Consider the following 19,077-nt stretch of genomic DNA (forward strand, 5'->3'; position numbering starts at 1 on the left):
GTTAAACAAACCAAGTATAATGTGTAGTACAGAAGTCTGAAAGGCCACAAGTATGAATAGACTAGAAGTCTGATTTTAAGTTAAAATCAGACTTAGACATTTTAACTATGAAAAACACGAAATATTATTGTAAATTGTCTTTATTTGTGTTCCAAGTTACATAATGCATCTTCTATCTAGAAACTAGAGAGGTTATGTACATGTTACACTGTCTATTGACAAGGAAATTCAAATTTCTCTTAAATTACATATGTACATATATGATCATTTTTTTCCCTCTGTGCAGACACACCTATGACTTTAATCTAAAAGCTGAACTTTTACCACATATAAAATTTAAAACTCTGTTTCTTATTTTTGTTAGTTTGAGTCCATACATAAGGGGATTCATGATTGGTGGGATAAGGAGAAACTCCATTGCCATGAAATTCTCAACATTTTGTGGTATTTCTTTTGAGCCAAATCGCATGTATAACATATCAAAAAGCAAAGACACAACAACAACCGTTAAAGAGAATAAATGTGGTACACATGTCTGCATGAATTTGTTCCAGTTTTCTTTGGATGACTGACATGTTTTGATCAGATGTACATAAGACCAGAAAACAAAAACGACATGGCCAACATAAAAGGTGTAATTAAAAGCAGGAATAACAGTTTTAGCTACAGAGGGAAAGCAAGCTAGATTAGAAATTAACCAGTTTACACAGTAGATCCTTTGTATGTGTGAGTCACATAACCTCAACACTGCTGTTGTTATTGTGCTCATGAAGAGAAGATAAATGGGAATAAGCCAAGCAAAAAATACAAAAATACAAACTCTTTGTTTAGTCATCAGAGAGTGGTACACAAGAGGTCGACATATAGCTACGTATCTGTCATAGGCCATGAGAGCTAGAAGAGAGAAGTCAGCAGCGACTGAGGAGTGCAATGCAAAACCCTGTAAAAGGCATCCTGCATAAGAGATGACATGAGCGGTGGACAGAAGATCGTAGAGAAACTTGGGATAAAATGCAGCTGTCCCATAGAGTCCATTGAAACACAGATTGCAGAGGAAGATGTACATGGGTTCATGAAGGCTTTTATCCACAATGACTGTCACAATTATTGTCACATTTACCAGCCAAATCACACAGTAACACAGTAAAGTGAGAACAAAGAGAATGACCCTATAGTTTGCAATGTCACGTAAACCTGAGAGAGTAAAAACAGTAATTACTGAAACATTATCCATAATAACATTTTTAGTTTACCTTACTAGGTGTCATTTCAGACTGAGAGCAAATGACATTTTTCCAAGTTAAAGCCAGGGTGAAATGAAGTTTGTCTGTGTACTGTCTCCCTGACAAAGTATGTCACCAGAGGTTTATATACTCTTCTTGTCAGCCACAATTACGTGGTTAGCATGATGTCAGCTGTGCTTTCACTCCTTTAGTCGAATAACTTATTTTTACTTTTAAAGATACAAGCACTTTGTAGTCATTTCCCAGATCTCAGCAGTTGCATAAAATACAAACAGGTGTGAGGAAATGATGAGGAGTAAGATAAATTAATAAATTTAGTTTAAGAAGAAGGGCTTGCAAGAAGAGCTTCAGCAGCATTCCGAGGAATTTTGGGGGGTGATTCATGGGGTATTGAGCTTGTTGGTACAGTCTATTTAAACTCTCTACACATGCATTAAGACCTTCATTTTCGATGCAAAACAGCAACACAGTGGCTAAGGTTGTTACAGTTAAGTATAAGTAAACATTGTACTTAAACATATGAAGGTAAACTTTAGAAAAAAAAACTAACTGAAACCTTTTCGTCACCTACAAAACAAAATCAAGTAAAATAATATAATGGTAATGTGTTTGGTTTTAGTCTTTTTTATTCACAAATGTAAAAACCAAAAGGAAGCTCTGATACTTGTATTTCAATCAGTGCAATATCTGCAAACTAATGAAGTGCATCTAGCCATATAACATACAGGTCACAGTGTTTGTTTATCAACAACATTCTTCATATTTCTCTGTAATGAGATATGCACATACACAAAAAAAAATTTTTTGTGCAGAGAAATTCATGACTTTAATCTAAAAGCTGGTTTGTTATGGTATGGGGTCTGGGACCCAGTGTTTTTGTATTTCTGGGTTTTGTATATTCTTTGATTGACTGTTTTCTTAAGTTATTTTGCATTTAGTGTTTTCTTATTCCCAGGTTTTATTCATGTGCCTCCTTCTGTGTTCCATGTGTCATGTCTAGTTAAGTTTTCATGTCTGCTCTTCCCCAGTTTCAGCGTCTAGTCCACGTTTCTGTCTTTGTCTCATGTTTCCTGTTTTGATTTGATAGTTCCCCGTCTTGTGTTCAGTTTTGCTTCCTCCCGGTTTCATGTGTGTGTTTGTGTAATTAGCCCCAGCTGTGCTTCCCTCCTGGTTCTCATCCCCTTGTTATCCTTTGAGTATTTAGTCCTTTGTCTTCCTTTACCTGGTCTCAATTATCTGCGTTTCCTCCATGTTTTTCCTAAAGTTCCAAGGTTTTTCAAGTGTTCCAGGTTTTGTTTTTATTTGCTTGGTTTCCCCAGTTTAGGGATTCTCATGTTTAGTTTGAGAGCTCTTTAGTTGGAGTGGTGGTATTTCGTAAGAGATTAAAGGATGACCCCAACCTCAGCAACAGTACCAGTCTCAGCACCGACCAAGTGTGTTTGCTTTTGTAACTGTGTCTTAATTCCACCTATTTCACATACAAGGGTCAGTACTACAGGCAGAAAGATGGGTGTGCCATGGGTTCCCCAGTTTCTCCCATTGTGGCCAATTAGATGGAAGAAGTGGATATCCTACCCTGGAACACCACCAACTCATTGGTTCAGATATGTGGATGACACCTGGGTGAAAACCAAATCTCAGGACGCACTGTGGCGGACCACCAGGTGGCTCCACTCACACCCAGGGTTAGGAGAAGTGAGGGGATGAAGGTTTTGGCGCTTTCTATGTTCAGTTGTGTAAAGCAGTGATTAAAGTTGGAATGAAATATTGAGATATCTCGTGTCATCCTTACCTACCTCCACATTGGTGACCTCTGAGGCGAACATGCAAAAGTTCACACACGGAGCCAGCTCCAGCCTGGAAACATCGGCGTTTGCCAGACTTCCACCTCCACCTATAGTTGCATTTATTGTGGTGGTTAAGCTGCTGGAATTTTGATTTTACAACCTTCCTTCATGGTTCGTGCACATCGAAGCTCAGTTAGCTCTTCGTGGCGTTTCAGCCAACAACACGAAATACCATCATGTGGTGGTCTCGCTGGATCCGCTGTCCACCCGCCGCGTTATGACCCTCCTCCAGGATCCCCCCACCCAAGGGAAATACACTGCTCTCAAGGTACTGCTGCTGCAGCGCTACTCCCTCTCAGATGCAGAGCGGGCCGAGAAACTCCTCTCTCTCTCTGGCCTGGGTGATGATACTGCTCTCAAGCTCATGGAGAGCATGCTGTCCTTGCTAGGAACGGATGACTGAGGATTCTTCTTCACTCACCTCTTCCTCTGACAGCTGCCAGCTCCAGTGCGTGCTGCCTTTGCCAACTCCCCACTGCTGGCCGTGAAGGATTACTGCTCACTTGCAGAAGAAGCAGATCGCATCCTCCTGGCTACCAGGAGCTTTGGCATCCAGGCGATTGTTCGCGACTCACTGGCGGCATCCCCTGCACCCCCGCCGATTCTCCCAGGGTCCTCTGACTCTGCCAGAGCACAGCGCTGTCTGCTGCCTTGCAGTTTTAAGGCCCAGGGAAATGAGCCCGCCAGCGTTCTGCGGCGGCTGCGATCGCTGGCGAAAAGGAAAGGCTGCTCTTCATAGAGGACTCATGCAAAAATTTCGGTGAAAGGTTAAGTAACTGTTTGTTTTCATGACCGGGACTTCCAGTGGAACTTTGTAGTTGCTGCTAGCTCTGTGCCTATAATAGGCACTGATTTTCTTTGTGCTCACATACTACTGCTTGATATCGCCAACAGACGTTTGATTGATGCTGTCTTTTTCTTTATTACCCTGTTTTATTCGGGGTGCTGAGCCCATGTTGCATGCTAATTTTGTAGCTTCGGAGAATTACTTCAGTGTTTGCGTTCAGAGTTTTCCTCACTGTCCCCACCTTCTCGAACACTGTGACAAAGCACGGGGTGGAATATTACATCACTACACTAGGAGTATTACCACATTCCCGTGTGCGCTGAGGATGCCCCCCAAACTGCCGTAATTACTCTGTTTGGTCTTTTTGAGTTTTTGCACATGCCTTTCAGCCTGAAAGGTGCCACCCAAACCTTCCAGCGTTTGATGAACTCGGTCTTACGTGGGCTGCCCTTTCTTTTTGTATAGCTTGATCATATACTGGTGGCCAGCAGCTCAGAGGGGCAGCACACTTCCCATCTGCGTCAGGTTTTTGAGCTCTTGGCAGCGCATGGCCTGATCATTAACCCGTCTAAATGCCAGTTTGGGTTGCTGGTTCTCGATTTCCTGGAGCACCGTTTTTCTGCTGAGGGAGCGGTTCCATTGCCAGACAAAGTCCGGGCTGTTTCAGATTTTTCGCGTATGACATCTGTTAAGGCACTGCAGGAATTTTGGGGGATAGTGAACTTTTACAACCGCTTTCTCTAGGGTCATAACTTTACCACACACGTGGAGTGCGCCATTTGGCAGCCATTTCTGAGTTTACCACAGACATTCAGCATGTGGCTGGTAAGTCCAACCACGTGGTTCACTGTTTGTCCCATGCGCTGGTTTCTCCAGTTTATGCATAGACTACTCCGCCATGGCTGCTGATCAGAGTAGTGACCCAGACACCCTTGCACTTAAATCTGCGCAGACAGGCCTCATGCTGGAGGACAGACCCATGCAAGATGGCGGTCCTCTCCTGGTCTGTGACGTTCCCACCAGCCACCCAAGCCTGGTGTTTCCATTTTCATGGCGTTGTCGCGTTTTTGACTCGATGCATGCTGTATCTCATCCAGGGATCCGGGCCTCTGTTAAAGTGGTCAGGTCCAACTTTGTTTGGCCAGGCCTTCACAAATCTGTGAAGGAATGGGCAGCAGTGTGTGTTCCATGCCAGCTTGCGAAGGTCCATAAACACACTAAGGCGCCCCTTGAGCAGTTCCTCATCCCCGGCAAATGTTTTGATCATGTGCATGTATATCTGGTGGCTTCCCCTGCTGCAGTCACAAGGTTTCACGCATCTTTTGACCATCGTTGACTGCACCACCCAGTGGCCAGAGGCGATCCCTCTGGTGTCCACGACCGCAGCAGTGGTGGCCAGAGCATTTTTGTCAACTTGGGTTTCGCATTTCGGTCCCCTGAGTTCGTTTCGGAGCTTTGGTCGACCATAGCTGATGAACTGGGGGTCAGGGTCCATCACACCGCTGCATACAAACCGCAAGCCAATGGGATGTGTGAGCGGTTCCACAGGTCGCTTAAAGCTGCGCTTCGTGCTTCCTTAAAGGATGACAACTGGGTTGACCGCCTCCCGTGGGTTTTGCTTGGGCTGCGCTCTGCAGTTAAGAAGGATCACGTGTCTCCGCCTGAAGTGGTTCTTGGTCAGCTCCTCAGCGTTCCCAGTGAATTGATTGATTGATTGATTGATCATACTTTAATCATCCCGAGGGAAATTAGGTTAAGGCTGCCAGCCGTGCCAGCGCCATCTTACCCTTCCGACCATGCATACATTACACAAACATCACATGGGGAAGACAGGACAGAGAGGTATAACAATGGAAAATGCACAACATGAGGAAAGACAAAGAGAAAAAAGAACTCCCCCCAGACTGAGCTCCAACAGGGGGATTAGTTTGAGAACAGAAAAAAAGCACCTCAGCGCATACAAAAAGCACATGACTATCAATACACCATAGAAACACAAGACAAGCAACAGGGGCGGGTAATAGAGAGCCGGTGTAGACAGCGCATCCGGTCCTGCAGCATGTCTGCGCTGGTCCAGTCCACCGCCATCTTCCCCGGGAGGGGACAAGCATCGAAGGCATTTGGAAAGGGAGGGGGGATGAGTGTGTATCAGTGTATGTGTATGTGTGTGTGTGTGTGTCCAGAGTTCAGCTGAGACAGTGTCCTTCGCCCTGCCAGGCTAAGTAAACAGTCTTCCAGCCAACCCAGGTGGCCTTGCATAGGGGAGGAACAGTAAGCACAGTCTGTTATCAGGGTGTTTTTGTTCAGCTCTCTAATTCTTGCTTGAGAGCCCCTCCCCCATGCTTTGATCCACCTGTGCTGTCTCTTAACCCTCAATTGCGCTCGCTTTGCGTTCCTGGTCATCTGCACCTGTCACGGTTCTGGGTCGGTGTGACCCAGTATTTTGAGTTATGTTTTGGTTTTGAATGATGGATTTTTCACTGTTATACTGGTGGTGGTGGTGATGATTATTGTGATGATAGATTATTATTAGAGTTCCATGTTCTGTTTATTTGTGTCTCGGGTTTTGTGTCTCATGTTAGCATTTAGGTTCCATGTGTTATTTTCTGTCTGTCTCTCAGTGTCAGGTCTGCGTCTTGGTGTAGTGTTCTCGTTTCCTGTTTTATTGTGAAGGTCTGCGTCTCATGTGAGTGTGTTCAGTTTTACCTCTGTCTCGTCTTGTTGATTATTCCCAACTGTGTCTCCCTTCTGTTGCCCATTCCCTCATTACTACCCAGTGTATTTAAGTCGCGTCCTCTGTGTTTGTAGTTGCTGGTCCGTCTGTGTATCCACCCTGCTTGATCTGTGTGTTTCCCTGCTGTCAACCGTCATCTGTTTCCGCCCGCTCTCATTCATGTTCAGGTTCGTGTTCTGTAGTCATTTTGTTCCCAGTTTAGTTTAGTCTCTGCTCCGTTCGCCATTTTGTCCATTTCATTTTGTGTTTAATAAACCACCCTCACACCTGTACAAGTGCCTGCGTTTGGATCCTCCTTTATTTTCCACACGGCTCATCTCACTCGCCGTGACAGTACGGACCAGCCAGATATGGATCCAGCGGCATTCACCCCACCCACGGAGCTTCGAGAGCTCATAACGGAATCAGCTTCCAAATTAATCAACCTATGGCTCGAGCATGAGGGAGAAGCGTTTCTCTACGTTCTGGAAGTCAGGCTACAACAGCTTATGTCCGATTATCCCTGGCTATTGGACTCACTCCACCCGCTCGTACAAAACTTCATTCTCCACGAACTACACCTTCACCCCCCCGCCGCCACTGCTCACCCGCTCGCTTCAACGGAGGACGTGCCGTCCGTACCGCCGGATGAGGAGTTACCCGGCCCGTCGGAGCCGTCTCCACGGAGGAAGCGACGTTCACGCCGCCGGCGCGGCACCCCACAGCCGGAGTTCAGAATGTCAGAGCAGCCAGCTGTGGTGAGTGAAAGGGACACTTTTGTTGATTCTGTTGCTTCTGTGACTGTTGTTTCTGGGGCAACCTTTTGTGTTTCTACTGAGGATAACAATGTTTTCCCCGTCTCACCCATGGTCATAGCTCCTAAGACTGCCTTTTCTGAGCCCACATTCTCTGTTAATGACTGTGTTCACGCTGTTGCTTCCATGCCTGGAGTAGCTGAGCCTAGCACTACGAACGTAGGGAATTTAAGTGTCAGGGAAGCTTTTTTGTCTCCGTCAGTTCCTCCAGGGAAAGCAATAAACCTTTCTGAAACAGGTTTTTCTGGCCATATTGTCCCATCCTCACTTTCACCCCAGTCAAACATCAGGTCTGTACAGCTGCACGCAGTTCAGTCAGCAGCCCAGCTGCCCGCAGTTTAGTCAGCAGCCCAGCTGCCCGCAGTTCAGTCAGCAGCCCAGCTGCCCGCAGTTCAGTCAGCCACTCCACCACCTGTTACAACTTCGCTACCTGTAGCTCAGTTGCCATCAGTTCAGCAGCCTACCCACTTGTTCATTCAGTCACCATCCTCACTGTCTCTTTACAAGCAGGGAACACACTTCACCACAACATCTGCTGGTTCTCTTAAGCTGGCCACCTCAGAGACAGTTACTCCCTCTAAGGCCTCCCCAGAGGCTGGGTGTCGCTCACCAGCTGACTCTGGACCCCTAGAGGTCAAGACGCCAGCGCCAGCAGTTTCACCGGGGAACTCACCAGAACATGCTCGGCTCTCAGCACCCCCTGTGAGTTCAAGTCAGTTCACCCGTCCGCCTCCGTCCTCTGCTGAGTGTATTGGGGAACACTTTCAGCCCTCTGAGGACTGCATCCTACTGTTGCTGCCTGAGTCTAGCCACTGTGCTGCTCAGTCCCAGCCAGTGTCCACACTGGCAGAGGTCTGCGTACCTGCTGCTTCAGTGTCTGTCTCAGCTGGAGGGCCCGAGTCGCCCGTCCAGCCTCAAGTGTCGTCGGCTGGAGGGCCTGAGGAGCCCATCCAGCCTCAAGTTTCGTCTGCTGGGGGTTCAGGAGAACCCAGCCAGCCTCAAGTGTTGTCAGCTGGGGGTTCAGGTGAACCCAGCCAGCATCCTGCCTCGTCGGCTGGAGGGCCCGAGGAGCCCAGCCAGCCTCAAGTTTCGTCTGCTGGGGGTTCAGGGGAGCCCAGCCAGCCTCAAGTGTCGTCAGCTGGGAGTTCGGGAGAACCCAGCCAGCCTCAAGTGTCGTCAGCTGGAGGGCCCGAGTCGCCCGTCCAGCCTCAAGTGTCGTCAGCTGCGGGTTCGGGAGAACCCAGCCAGCCTCAAGTGTCGTCAGCTGGGGGTTCGGGAGAACCCAGCCAGCCTCAAGTGTCGTCAGCTGGAGGGCCCGAGTCGCCCGTCCAGCCTCAAGTGTCGTCAGCTGCGGGTTCGGGAGAACCCAGCCAGCCTCAAGTGTCGTCAGCTGGGGGTTCGGGAGAACCCAGCCAGCCTCAAGTGTCGTCAGCTGGAGGGCCCGAGTCGCCCGTCCAGCCTTATGCCACGTCTGCTGGTCGGTCCGAGGAGCCCACCCAGCACCACACCTCGTTAGCTGAGGATCCTGGAGGACCCAGACAGTACATCCTCCCGTCTGCTGGCGGTCCGGGGAGGGCTGTTCAGCCGTCACCTGCTGAATCATCCCCCGCGACATCTGCATCGCCGCCTGCAGCATCTACATCACCGCTGCAGCATCTACATCACCGCCTGCAGCATCTACATCACCGCCTGCAGCATCTACATCACCGCCTGCAGCATCCATATCATCTCCTGCAGCATCCATATCACTGCCCGCAGCATCATCTCCTGCAGCATCCATATCACTGCCCGCAGCCGTCCCGCTGCCGTCAGGTTCCGCTGCCGTCCCGCTGCCGTCAGGTTCCGCCTCTGTGTCTTTGTCCACGCCTGGTCCAGCCTCTGTGTCTTCGTCCACGCCTGGTCCAGCCTCTGTGTCTTCGTCCACACCTGGTCCAGCCTCTGTGTCTTCGTCCACGCCTGGTCCAGCCTCTGTGTCTTCATCCACGCCTGGTCCAGCCTCTGTGTCTTCGTCCACGCCTGGTCCAGCTTCAGCTCTGCCTTCGTCTGGTCCAGCTTCAGCTCCGCCTTCGTCTGGTCCAGCTTCTGCTCCGCCTTCGTCTGGTCCAGCTTCTGCTCCGCCTTCGTCTGGTCCAGCTTCTGCTTCGCCCTTGTCTGGCCCTGCCTTGTCTGGCCCTGCCTCGTCTGGCCCTGCGGTTGCCACACCGTCATGGGACCCAGCTCGTCCTGTTCCGCCTCGCCTCTGCCGGCCGTTTTCCAGGCCTCCAAGTTGGCATCATGGCCGTCGAGGACGGCCTCCGGAAAGAGTTCGTCGCCGCCGCTGGCATCGCGGCCGACCTCCGGACCTGCTCAGTGGCCGCCACTGCCTTCCAAGTGGTCGGCCTCCTGATTGGTTTTGCCTGCGCCGCCGCCGTTGCCGTGTGCACGGTCGGCCTCCAGAACTGTTTTCCTGTCGCTGCCGTGGCCGTTTGCACGGTCGGCCTTCAGAACTGTTTCCCCGTCGCTGCTGTCCGCACGGTCGGCCCCCTGAACTTTTCGTGGACTCGTGTTGAGTTCCGGTCTAGTTTTGTTTGGATCGTTTCTGTATCCCTGGACTTTGGATTTCTTGGACTGTTTCTAGGTCTCCAGTGTTTGTGTTGCACCGTTTTTGTTGTGTTTATGAACTACTCTGGACTCATGCTCCTTGTTTTTTGTTTGGTTTCTGCGTCTTGGTGTAGTGTTCTCATTTCCTGCTTTATTGTGAAGGTCTGCGTCTCATGTGAGTGTGTTCAGTTTTACCTCTGTCTTGTCTTGTTGATTATTCCCAGCTGTGTCTCCCTTCTGTTGCCCATTCCCTCATTACTACCCAGTGTATTTAAGTCGCGTCTTCTGTGTTTGTAGTTGCTGGTCCGTCTGTGTATCCACCCTGCTTGATCTGTGTGTTTCCCTGCTGTCAACCGTCATCTGTTTCCGCCCACTCTCATTCATGTTCAGGTTCGTGTTCTGTAGTCAGTTTGTTCCCAGTTTAGTTTAGTCTCTGCTCCGTTCGCCATTTTGTCCATTTCATTTTGTGTTTAATAAACCACCCTCACACCTGTACAAGTGCCTGCGTTTGGATCCTCCTTTATTTTCCACACGGCTCATCTCACTCGCCATGACAGCACCATTGCCTGCCTGACACCTTTGTCCCAAAGACTTTACAGATTGCTAAGTTTGTTTTTGTCAGGCACGATGCCCACAGGACACCACTGCATGACGGCCTGTTTAGGGTTATCGAACTGTGCCGGAAGCATTTTGTTTTGGACTTTTGGGGTCGTAGGGAGACTGTGTGTGTTGACAGACTTAAATACATAAAAAGTGTGTAGAAAATGTGCGTAGTTTCACTCCTTTATTGTTATTAAATGTTTAAAATCCAGAAGAACGATCTGATGCATATGCTTATGGAGACTGCAATGTCTATATGATCTTAAGTGGTTGTAGTTTAATATATGTAATTAATTCATGCAATATATGGAAGCTAATGAAAAAGATATAAAAAAACTATAAATCCACTGGTAAAACAGTTTTGACACTTCTGTGACAGTTGGTGGGGATCTAGCTATCAGGCATCTAGCCTTGTGTGCTCATGTTCTTCTTTACAACTCACAGAGATTCAGATCTTAAAAGATAAAAATAAATAAACTTTTGATAAATATAAGACACCAAATATAATGCATAGCATAGCTGTGTGAAAGGCTACAGGTATGAAAATAGTTGTCTGATTTTAACTAAGACTTTAATTTAAACTAAGAAACAAACAAATTATTATTGTAAATTTTATTTTATTGTGTTCCAAGTTACATAACACATCTTCTATCTTGAGCGTAGAAATATAAACATTTCTCTTAAATTACATATGTACATGTATATAAAAAAGTTTCCTCTGTGCAGAAACACTTATGATTTTAGTCTCAAAGTTGAACTTTTACCACATATGACATTCAAAACTCTGTTTCTTATTTTTGTTAATTTAAATCCATACATGAGGGGATTAATAATTGGTGGGATGAGGAGAATTTCCATTGCCATGAAATTCTCAAAACTTTGTGGAAATTCTTTTGAGCCAAATCGCACATATAACATATCAAACAAAAAAGACACAGCAACAACTATTAAGGAAAATAAATGTGGTACACATGTCTGCATGAATTTGTTCCAGTTTTCTTTCGATGACTGACATGTTTTGATCAGATATACATAAGTCCAGAAAACAAAAAGGATATGGCCGATATAAAAGGTGTAATTAAAAGCAGGAATAACAATTCTAGCTGCAGAGGCAGAGCAAGCTAGATTATTAATTAACCAGTTTATACAGTAGATTCTTGGTATGTGTGAGCCACATAACCTCAACACTGCTGTTGTTATCGTGCTCAAGAAGAGAAGATAAATAGGAAAAAACCAAGCAAAAAATACAAAGATACAAACTTTTTGTTTAGTCATCAGAGAGTGGTACACAAGAGGTCGACATATAGCCACGTATCTGTCATAGGCCATGAGAGCTAGGAGAGAGAAGTCAGCACAAATTGTGGAGTGCAATGCAAAACCCTGTAAAAGGCATCCTGCATAAGAGATGACATGAGTGGTGGACAGAAGATCGTAGAGAAACTTGGGATAAAATGCAGCTGTCCCATAGAGTCCATTGACACACAGATTGCAGAGGAAGATGTACATGGGTTCATGAAGGCTTTTATCCACAATGACTGTCACAATTATTGTCAAATTTACCAGCCAAATCACACAGTAACACAGTAAAGTGAGAACAAAGAGAATGACCCTGTAGTTTGCAATATCACTTAAACCTGAAAGAGTAAAAACAGTAATTACTGAAACATTATCCATAACAAAATATTAGTTTACCTTACTAGGTGTCATTTCAAACTGAGAGAAAATGACATTTTCACAAGTTAAAGTCAGGGTGAAATGAAGTCTATCTGTATACTGTCTCCCTGACAAAGTATGTCACCAGAGGTTTATATACTCTTCTTGTCAGAAACAATTACGTAGTTAGTATGATGTAAGTGGTGCTTTCACTCCTTGAATTGAATAACTTAAAAAAAAATTAAAATACCAGTTCTACAAACAAGTCTGAGCAAATGATGAGGAGTAAGATAAATTAATGCATTTAGTTTAAGAAGAGCTTGCAAGAAGAGCTTCAGCAGCATCCCAAGGAATTCTGGGGGGTGATTCATGGGTATCAAGCTTGTTGTTATGTAGTCAAGCTCTCTATTGATGCATTAAGACAGTGTAAAACAGCAACACAGTGGCTAAGGTTATTACAGTTAACTATAACAAAATATTGTACTTAAACATATGAAGGTAAACTTCAGAAAAAAAAAGTAATTTTAAACCTAATTATGTCACTTACAAAACAAAGTCAAGTAAAATAATATAATGGAGATGGCTTTAGTTTTAGTTTTTTTATTCAGACATGTAAACACCAAAAGGAAGCTCTGACACTTGTATTTCAATCAGTGTAATATATATGCAAACTAGTGAAAAACGCCTAGCTATCTAACGTACATGTCACACTGTTATTAATGGGATTTCCGGCTCTTTTTAGAGAACCGGCTCTTTCAGCTCCCAACCAGCTCTTCAGGTTGTTTTGTTGCTTTAATTTATTATTAACAACAATATAAAATTATGCACAAAAGGAATTACTTATGTAAAAAAAACCCTGTGGTTTTATTTATATATATTTATATATAAATATATACGGTGGCCCCTAGAGACAAAGAACGTACAAATTCCAAAGCACGTACAAACTCCAAAGCACAAAAACATTTTTTGTGTGCAGACAAATTCGTGACTTTAATCTAAAAGCTGAACCTTTACTACATATAAGATTCAAAATTCTGTTTTGTCATGACATTGGTTCGTCATGGTACGGGGTCTGGGACCCAGTGTTTTTGGTTTTCTGGGCTTTGTATATTCTTTCGTGGTTCATGTTTTTCATGGTGTTTTCTATGGAGCCCCGCAAGGGACATGGGAGAAAAAAAAATGAAGATGAACTTTTACGAGATCTTGCAAAAGTCTTGCGAGATTTCGCAAAAGTAACTTGGGATCTCGCAAAACTTTTGCGAGATGTCACAAAAGTTCATCTTCATATTTTTTCTCCCATGTCCCTTGTGGGGCTCCGTAGTTTTCCATGGTTTAGTCTCTTGTAATTTTAGCTTCCTAAGTTCTTTTTTATTTAGTGATTTCTTATTCCTAGGCTTTACTACTGTGCCTCCTCCTGTGTTCCATGTATCATGTCTACATAAGTATTATGTCTGCCTTCCCTGATTCCAGCGTCTAGTCCGTGTTTCTGTCTTTTATCTCAGGTTCTCTTTTATTTATTTTGATAGTTCCTCGTCTTGTGTTGAGTGTGTTGAGTTTTGCTTCCTCCTGATCTCGTGTGTGTATGTGTGTGAGGTGTATGTGTATGTGTCATTAGCTCCAGCTGTGTTTTCCCCTGATTCCCATGGCATGCCTTCAATTTAAAGTCAGATTCTGTTTCCATCGTCTGCTCTTGGGTCCACATCCTCTCTCCATGCCATCTGCATCAGTAATTGTGACAGAACACTGGTGTCACGGCCGAGGCCGCACAAGACAGGTGGACTGAGAGCAGGACTCACACAGAAACGCGGGTTAGCAAAGCTTTATTTATAAAGTGACACACTAAAGTAAGAGTAAAATTAACTAAGAGATCAAAACCAAGAGCTAGGAACTAAAAAAGGTCCATCAGAAAAGCGGGAACTTCAGAACTATGAACTGAAAACTTAGATGGTCTATCTCCAAAAGTTGATTCTGTTCATCTGGACGTATCGTTTTGTGGGAGAAACGTTTCGTCACTCATCCAAGTGACTTCTTCAGTCTCAGCTGACTGCAGGTTTCCCCAAATCTTATAAACAGTACATTTGCATAATGACTGAAACCAGCCCACTGAAGGAACAATGGGCTGGGAGGTCAGTTCCTTAATCATAATTATGCAAATTCTCATGACCATTGATCAACAACCACTGACCAAAACCCACTGATCAAAGACCACTGATCAATGGCCATGAGTACCATTCACAGAGAGTTGGGGAATGGCTGCAATCACAGCATTGTAAGATGGTGAAAGATGTACCCTTAGGCCCCCTCCTCGATTCAGAGATGGTCTTTCCCTTTTCACGTAAATGGCCTCCTTGACTCCATGCTCAAACCAGCGTTCTTCCCTGTCCAGGATGTGTACATCCTCATCATTGAAAGAGTGTCCACTGGCCTGTAGGTGTGAATAGACTGCAGAGTCCTGGCCTGACGAGGTAGCTCTTCTGTGTTGTGCCATCCGCTTCGCCAGAGGTTGTTTGGTTTCCCCGATGTATAAATCCTGGCAATCCTCCTGGCACTTAACAGCGTACACTATGTTACTCTGTTTGTGTCGGGGGACACGATCCTTGGGGTGGACCAACTTTTGGCGCAGCGTATTTTGGGGTTTAAAAGCCACAGAGACCCGGTGTTTAGAAAAAATGCGTCTCAACTGTTCCGATACTCCTGACACATATGGGATCACTACAGGTTTTCGCTTGGGCAGCGTCTCTGAAGAAGTCACTTGGATGAGTGACGAAACGTTTCTCCCAAAAAACGCTACGTCCAGATGAACAGAATCAACTTTTGGAGATTTACTTTCCTGATGTGTGTGTGTGTCCAGAGTTCAGCTGAGACAGTGTCCTTCGCCCTGCCAGGCTAAGTAAACAGTCTTCCAGCCAACCCAGGTGGCCTTGCATAGGGGAGGAACAGTCTAAGCACAGTCTGTTATCAGGGTGTTTTTGTTCAGCTCGCTAATTCTTGCTTGAGAGCCCCTCCCCCATGCTTTGATCCATCTGTGCTGTCTCTTAACCCTCAATTGCGCTCGCTTTGCGTTCCTGGTCATCTGCACCATTGCCTGCCTGACACCTTTGTCCCAAAGACTTTACAGATTGCTAAGTTTGTTTTTGTCAGGCACGATGCCCACAGGACACCACTGCATTACGGCCCGTTTAGGGTTATCGAACTGGGCCGGAAGCATTTGGGGGTCGTAGGGAGACTGTGTGTGTTGACAGACTTAAATACATAAAAAATGTGTAGAAAATGTGCGTAGTTTCACTCCTTTATTGTTATTAAATGTATAAAATCCAGAAGAACGATCTGATGCATATGCTTATGGAGACTGCAATGTCTATATGATCTTAAGTGGTTGTAGTTTAATATATGTAATTAATTCATGCAATATATGCAAGCTAGGGCTGCCACGATTAGTCGACTAGTCACGACTACGTCGACTATCAAAATCATCGACGACTAATTTAACAGTCGACACGTCGCTTGAAGCTTTGTAAGATCACAAAAGATGCAGGAATAAGTAGTAGGATTTAAGAGTATAATAACGGACTGAAACAGAAGATGGCAGGACTGCATGTACAAGGAGGCCAGCTGCCGTTAAACCCTGAAGAAGGAGAAGCTGTGTCCCAGAATTCATAGGGCAGCCCAGCGTGGCCCTGTTCAGTTTCCAACAATGGCGGCAGCTAGTTAGTTTTAATATTACTCTTATTATTCTTTCTGGGTCACAAAATAAACGTTTAACATGTTTTCAGGCGAGAATGTAGCTGTGTAAACTTCAAGTATCTGATCAGTTTATCAAGACACCACATATTTTCAAAAGCACTCCAACATTTTCGGAGACATCTGTTACCCACCAGCTCGATAGCGAGCCGGGGTTCAAGGCTCATTAGAGCCGGTGAGAACACCGGACTCCGGGCAAACCATTTTCAAATCAACGCCGTCTTTCGCTACTCAGGTTAAACATGATATATAAGTCACTTAGATAACTCAAAAATGTTATTGTTTGGCTTTTTTATTTATTTTATTTGTTCCTGAGTAAATCGGTTTGGCTGAGATTAAAGTTATAGTTTTTACACAGCTGAATAAACGTCAAGCAGACAACTGATTATCAGAAGTGTGAGATCCTCGAGAATATACTCCGGTGTCCTGTTATATTTTAGATAGGAAGGAGCAGACGGCTGAGTTCATTAAACTCCACCGAAACAATCTGCAGAGTTTATTAAAATTTAATAAACTATCATCTTGTCTTTATTTTTAGTTAGCACATACCTTAAACACTTAAAGCTGTAAGCTAATGATAGTTATATAAGTGCAGATGCATGCTGGTGCAATAAGCTGTATGTTTTACGTCCAATGGATGCATGATCTGATTAGTCGACTAATCGCAAAAATTATCGATGACTAGTCGACTATCAAAATAATCATTTGTGGCAGCCCTAATGCAAACTAATGAAAAAGAAAGAAAAACTATAAATCCACTGGTAAAACAGTTTTGACACTGCTGTGACAGTTGGTGGGCATCTAGCCTTGTGTGCTCATGTTCTTCTTTATAAATCACAGAGATTCAGATCCTAAAAGATAAAAGAAATAAACTTTTGATAAATATAAGACACCAAATATAATGCATAGCATAGATGTTTGAAAGGCTACAGATATGAAAATAGTTGAAGTCTGATTTTAACTAAGAAACTTAGTTAAAGTTAGACTTTACCGGTAATTTAAACTAAGAAACAAACAAATTATTATTGTAAATTTTAATTTATTGTGTTCCAAGTTACATAACACATCTTCTATCTTGAGCCTAGAAATATACTTAACATTTCTCTTAAATTACATATGTACATGTATATAAAAAAGTTTCCTCTGTGCAGAAACACTTATGATTTTAGTCTCAAAGTTGAACTTTTACCACATATGACATTCAAAACTCTGTTTCTTATTTTTGTTAATTTAAATCCATAAATGAGAGGGTTCATGATTGGTGGGATGAGAAGAATTTCCATTGCCATAAAATTCTCAAAACTTTGTGGAAATTCTTTTGAGCCAAATCGCACATATAACATATCAAACAAAAAAGACACAACAACAACTATTATAGAAAATAAATGTGGTACACATGTCTGCATGAATTTGTTCCAGTTTTCTTTCGATGACTGACATGTTTTGATCAGATGTACATAAGTCCAGAAAACAAAAACGATATGGCCGATATAAAAGGTGTAATTAAAAGCGGGAATAACAATTCTAGCTACAGAGGCAGAGCAAGCTAGATTATTAATTAACCAGTTTATACAGTAGATTCTTGGTATGTGTGAGCCACATAACCTCAACACTGCTGTTGTTATCGTGCTCAAGAAGAGAAGATAAATAGGAAAAAACCAAGCAAAAAATAAAAAGATACAAACTCTTTGTGTAGTCATCAGAGAGTGGTACACAAGAGGTCGACATATAGCCACGTATCTGTCATAGGCCATGAGAGCTAGGAGAGAGAAGTCAGCACAAATTGTGGAGTGCAATGCAAAACCCTGTAAAAGGCATCCTGCATAAGAGATGACATGAGTGGTGGATAGAAGATCGTAGAGAAACTTGGGATAAAATGCAGCTGTCCCATAGAGTCCATTGACACACAGATTGCAGAGGAAGATGTACATGGGTTCATGAAGACTTTTATCCACAATCACTGTCACAATTATCGTCAAATTTACCAGCCAAATCACACAGTAACACAGTAAAGTGAGAACAAAGAGAATGACCCTGTAGTTTGCAATATCACTTAAACCTGAAAGAGTAAAAACAGTAATTACTGAAACATTATCCATAATAACATTTGTAGTTTACCTTACTAGATGTCATTCCAAACTGAGAGAAAATGACATTTTCACAAGTTAAAGTCAGGGTGAAATGAAGTCTATCTGTATACTGTCTAACTGACAAAGTATGTCACCAGAGGTTTATATACTCTTCTTGTCAGAAACAATTACGTAGTTAGTATGATGTAAGTGGTGCTTTCACTCCTTGAATTGAATAACTTAAAAAAAATTAAAATACCAGTTCTACAAACAAGTCTGAGCAAATGATGAAGAGTAAGATAAGATTTAGTTTAAGAAGAAGAGCTTGCAAGAAGAGCTTCAGCAGCATCCCGAGGAATTCTGGGGAGTGATTCATGGGTATCAAGCTTGTTGTTATGTAGTCAAGCTCTCTATTGATGCATTAAGACAGTGTAAAACAGCAACACAGTGGCTAAGGTTATTACAGTTAACTATAACAAAATATTGTACTTAAACATATGAAGGTAAACTTCAGAAAAAAAAAGTAATTTTAAACCTAATTATGTCACTTACAAAACAAAGTCAAGTAAAATAATATAATGGAGATGGCTTTAGTTTTAGTTTTTTTATTCAGACATGTAAACACCAAAAGGAAGCTCTGACACTTGTATTTCAATCAGTGTAATATATATGCAAACTAGTGAAAAACGCCTAGCTATCTAACGTACATGTCACACTGTTATTAATGGGATTTCCGGCTCTTTTTAGAGAACCGGCTCTTTCAGCTCCCAACCAGCTCTTCAGGTTTTGTTGCTTTAATTTATTATTAACAACAATATAAAATTATGCACAAAAGGAATTACTTATGTAAAAAAAAAAACCCTGTGGTTTTATTTATATATATTTATATATAAATATATACGGTGGCCCCCAGAGACAAAGAACGTACAAACTCCAAAAAGCACGTACAAATTCCAAAGCACGTACAAACTCCAAAGCACAAAAACATTTTTTGTGTGCAGACAAATTCGTGACTTTAATCTAAAAGC

General features: G+C 43.8%; 3 protein-coding genes across 3 annotated transcripts; all 3 read right to left on the reverse strand.

Moving 5' to 3' along the window:
* Window positions 1–292: 292 nt before the first annotated feature.
* On the reverse strand, window positions 293–1,243 carry LOC134645731 (olfactory receptor 5F1-like). The gene has a single exon (XM_063499294.1). It carries the CDS (start codon window positions 1,232–1,234, stop codon window positions 293–295), a length of 942 nt encoding a protein of 313 aa, XP_063355364.1. The 5' UTR covers window positions 1,235–1,243.
* Window positions 1,244–11,318: 10,075 nt separating this feature from the next.
* Window positions 11,319–12,260, reverse strand: LOC134645811 (olfactory receptor-like protein COR6). Its single transcript, XM_063499409.1, has one exon. It carries the CDS (start codon window positions 12,258–12,260, stop codon window positions 11,319–11,321), a length of 942 nt encoding a protein of 313 aa, XP_063355479.1.
* Window positions 12,261–17,137: 4,877 nt separating this feature from the next.
* Window positions 17,138–18,079, reverse strand: LOC134645796 (olfactory receptor 5F1-like). The gene has a single exon (XM_063499389.2). It carries the CDS (start codon window positions 18,077–18,079, stop codon window positions 17,138–17,140), a length of 942 nt encoding a protein of 313 aa, XP_063355459.1.
* Window positions 18,080–19,077: the final 998 nt, after the last annotated feature.

Source organism: Pelmatolapia mariae, linkage group LG16_19, assembly GCF_036321145.2.
Source record: "Pelmatolapia mariae isolate MD_Pm_ZW linkage group LG16_19, Pm_UMD_F_2, whole genome shotgun sequence".
Lineage (NCBI taxonomy): Eukaryota > Metazoa > Chordata > Actinopteri > Cichliformes > Cichlidae > Pelmatolapia > Pelmatolapia mariae.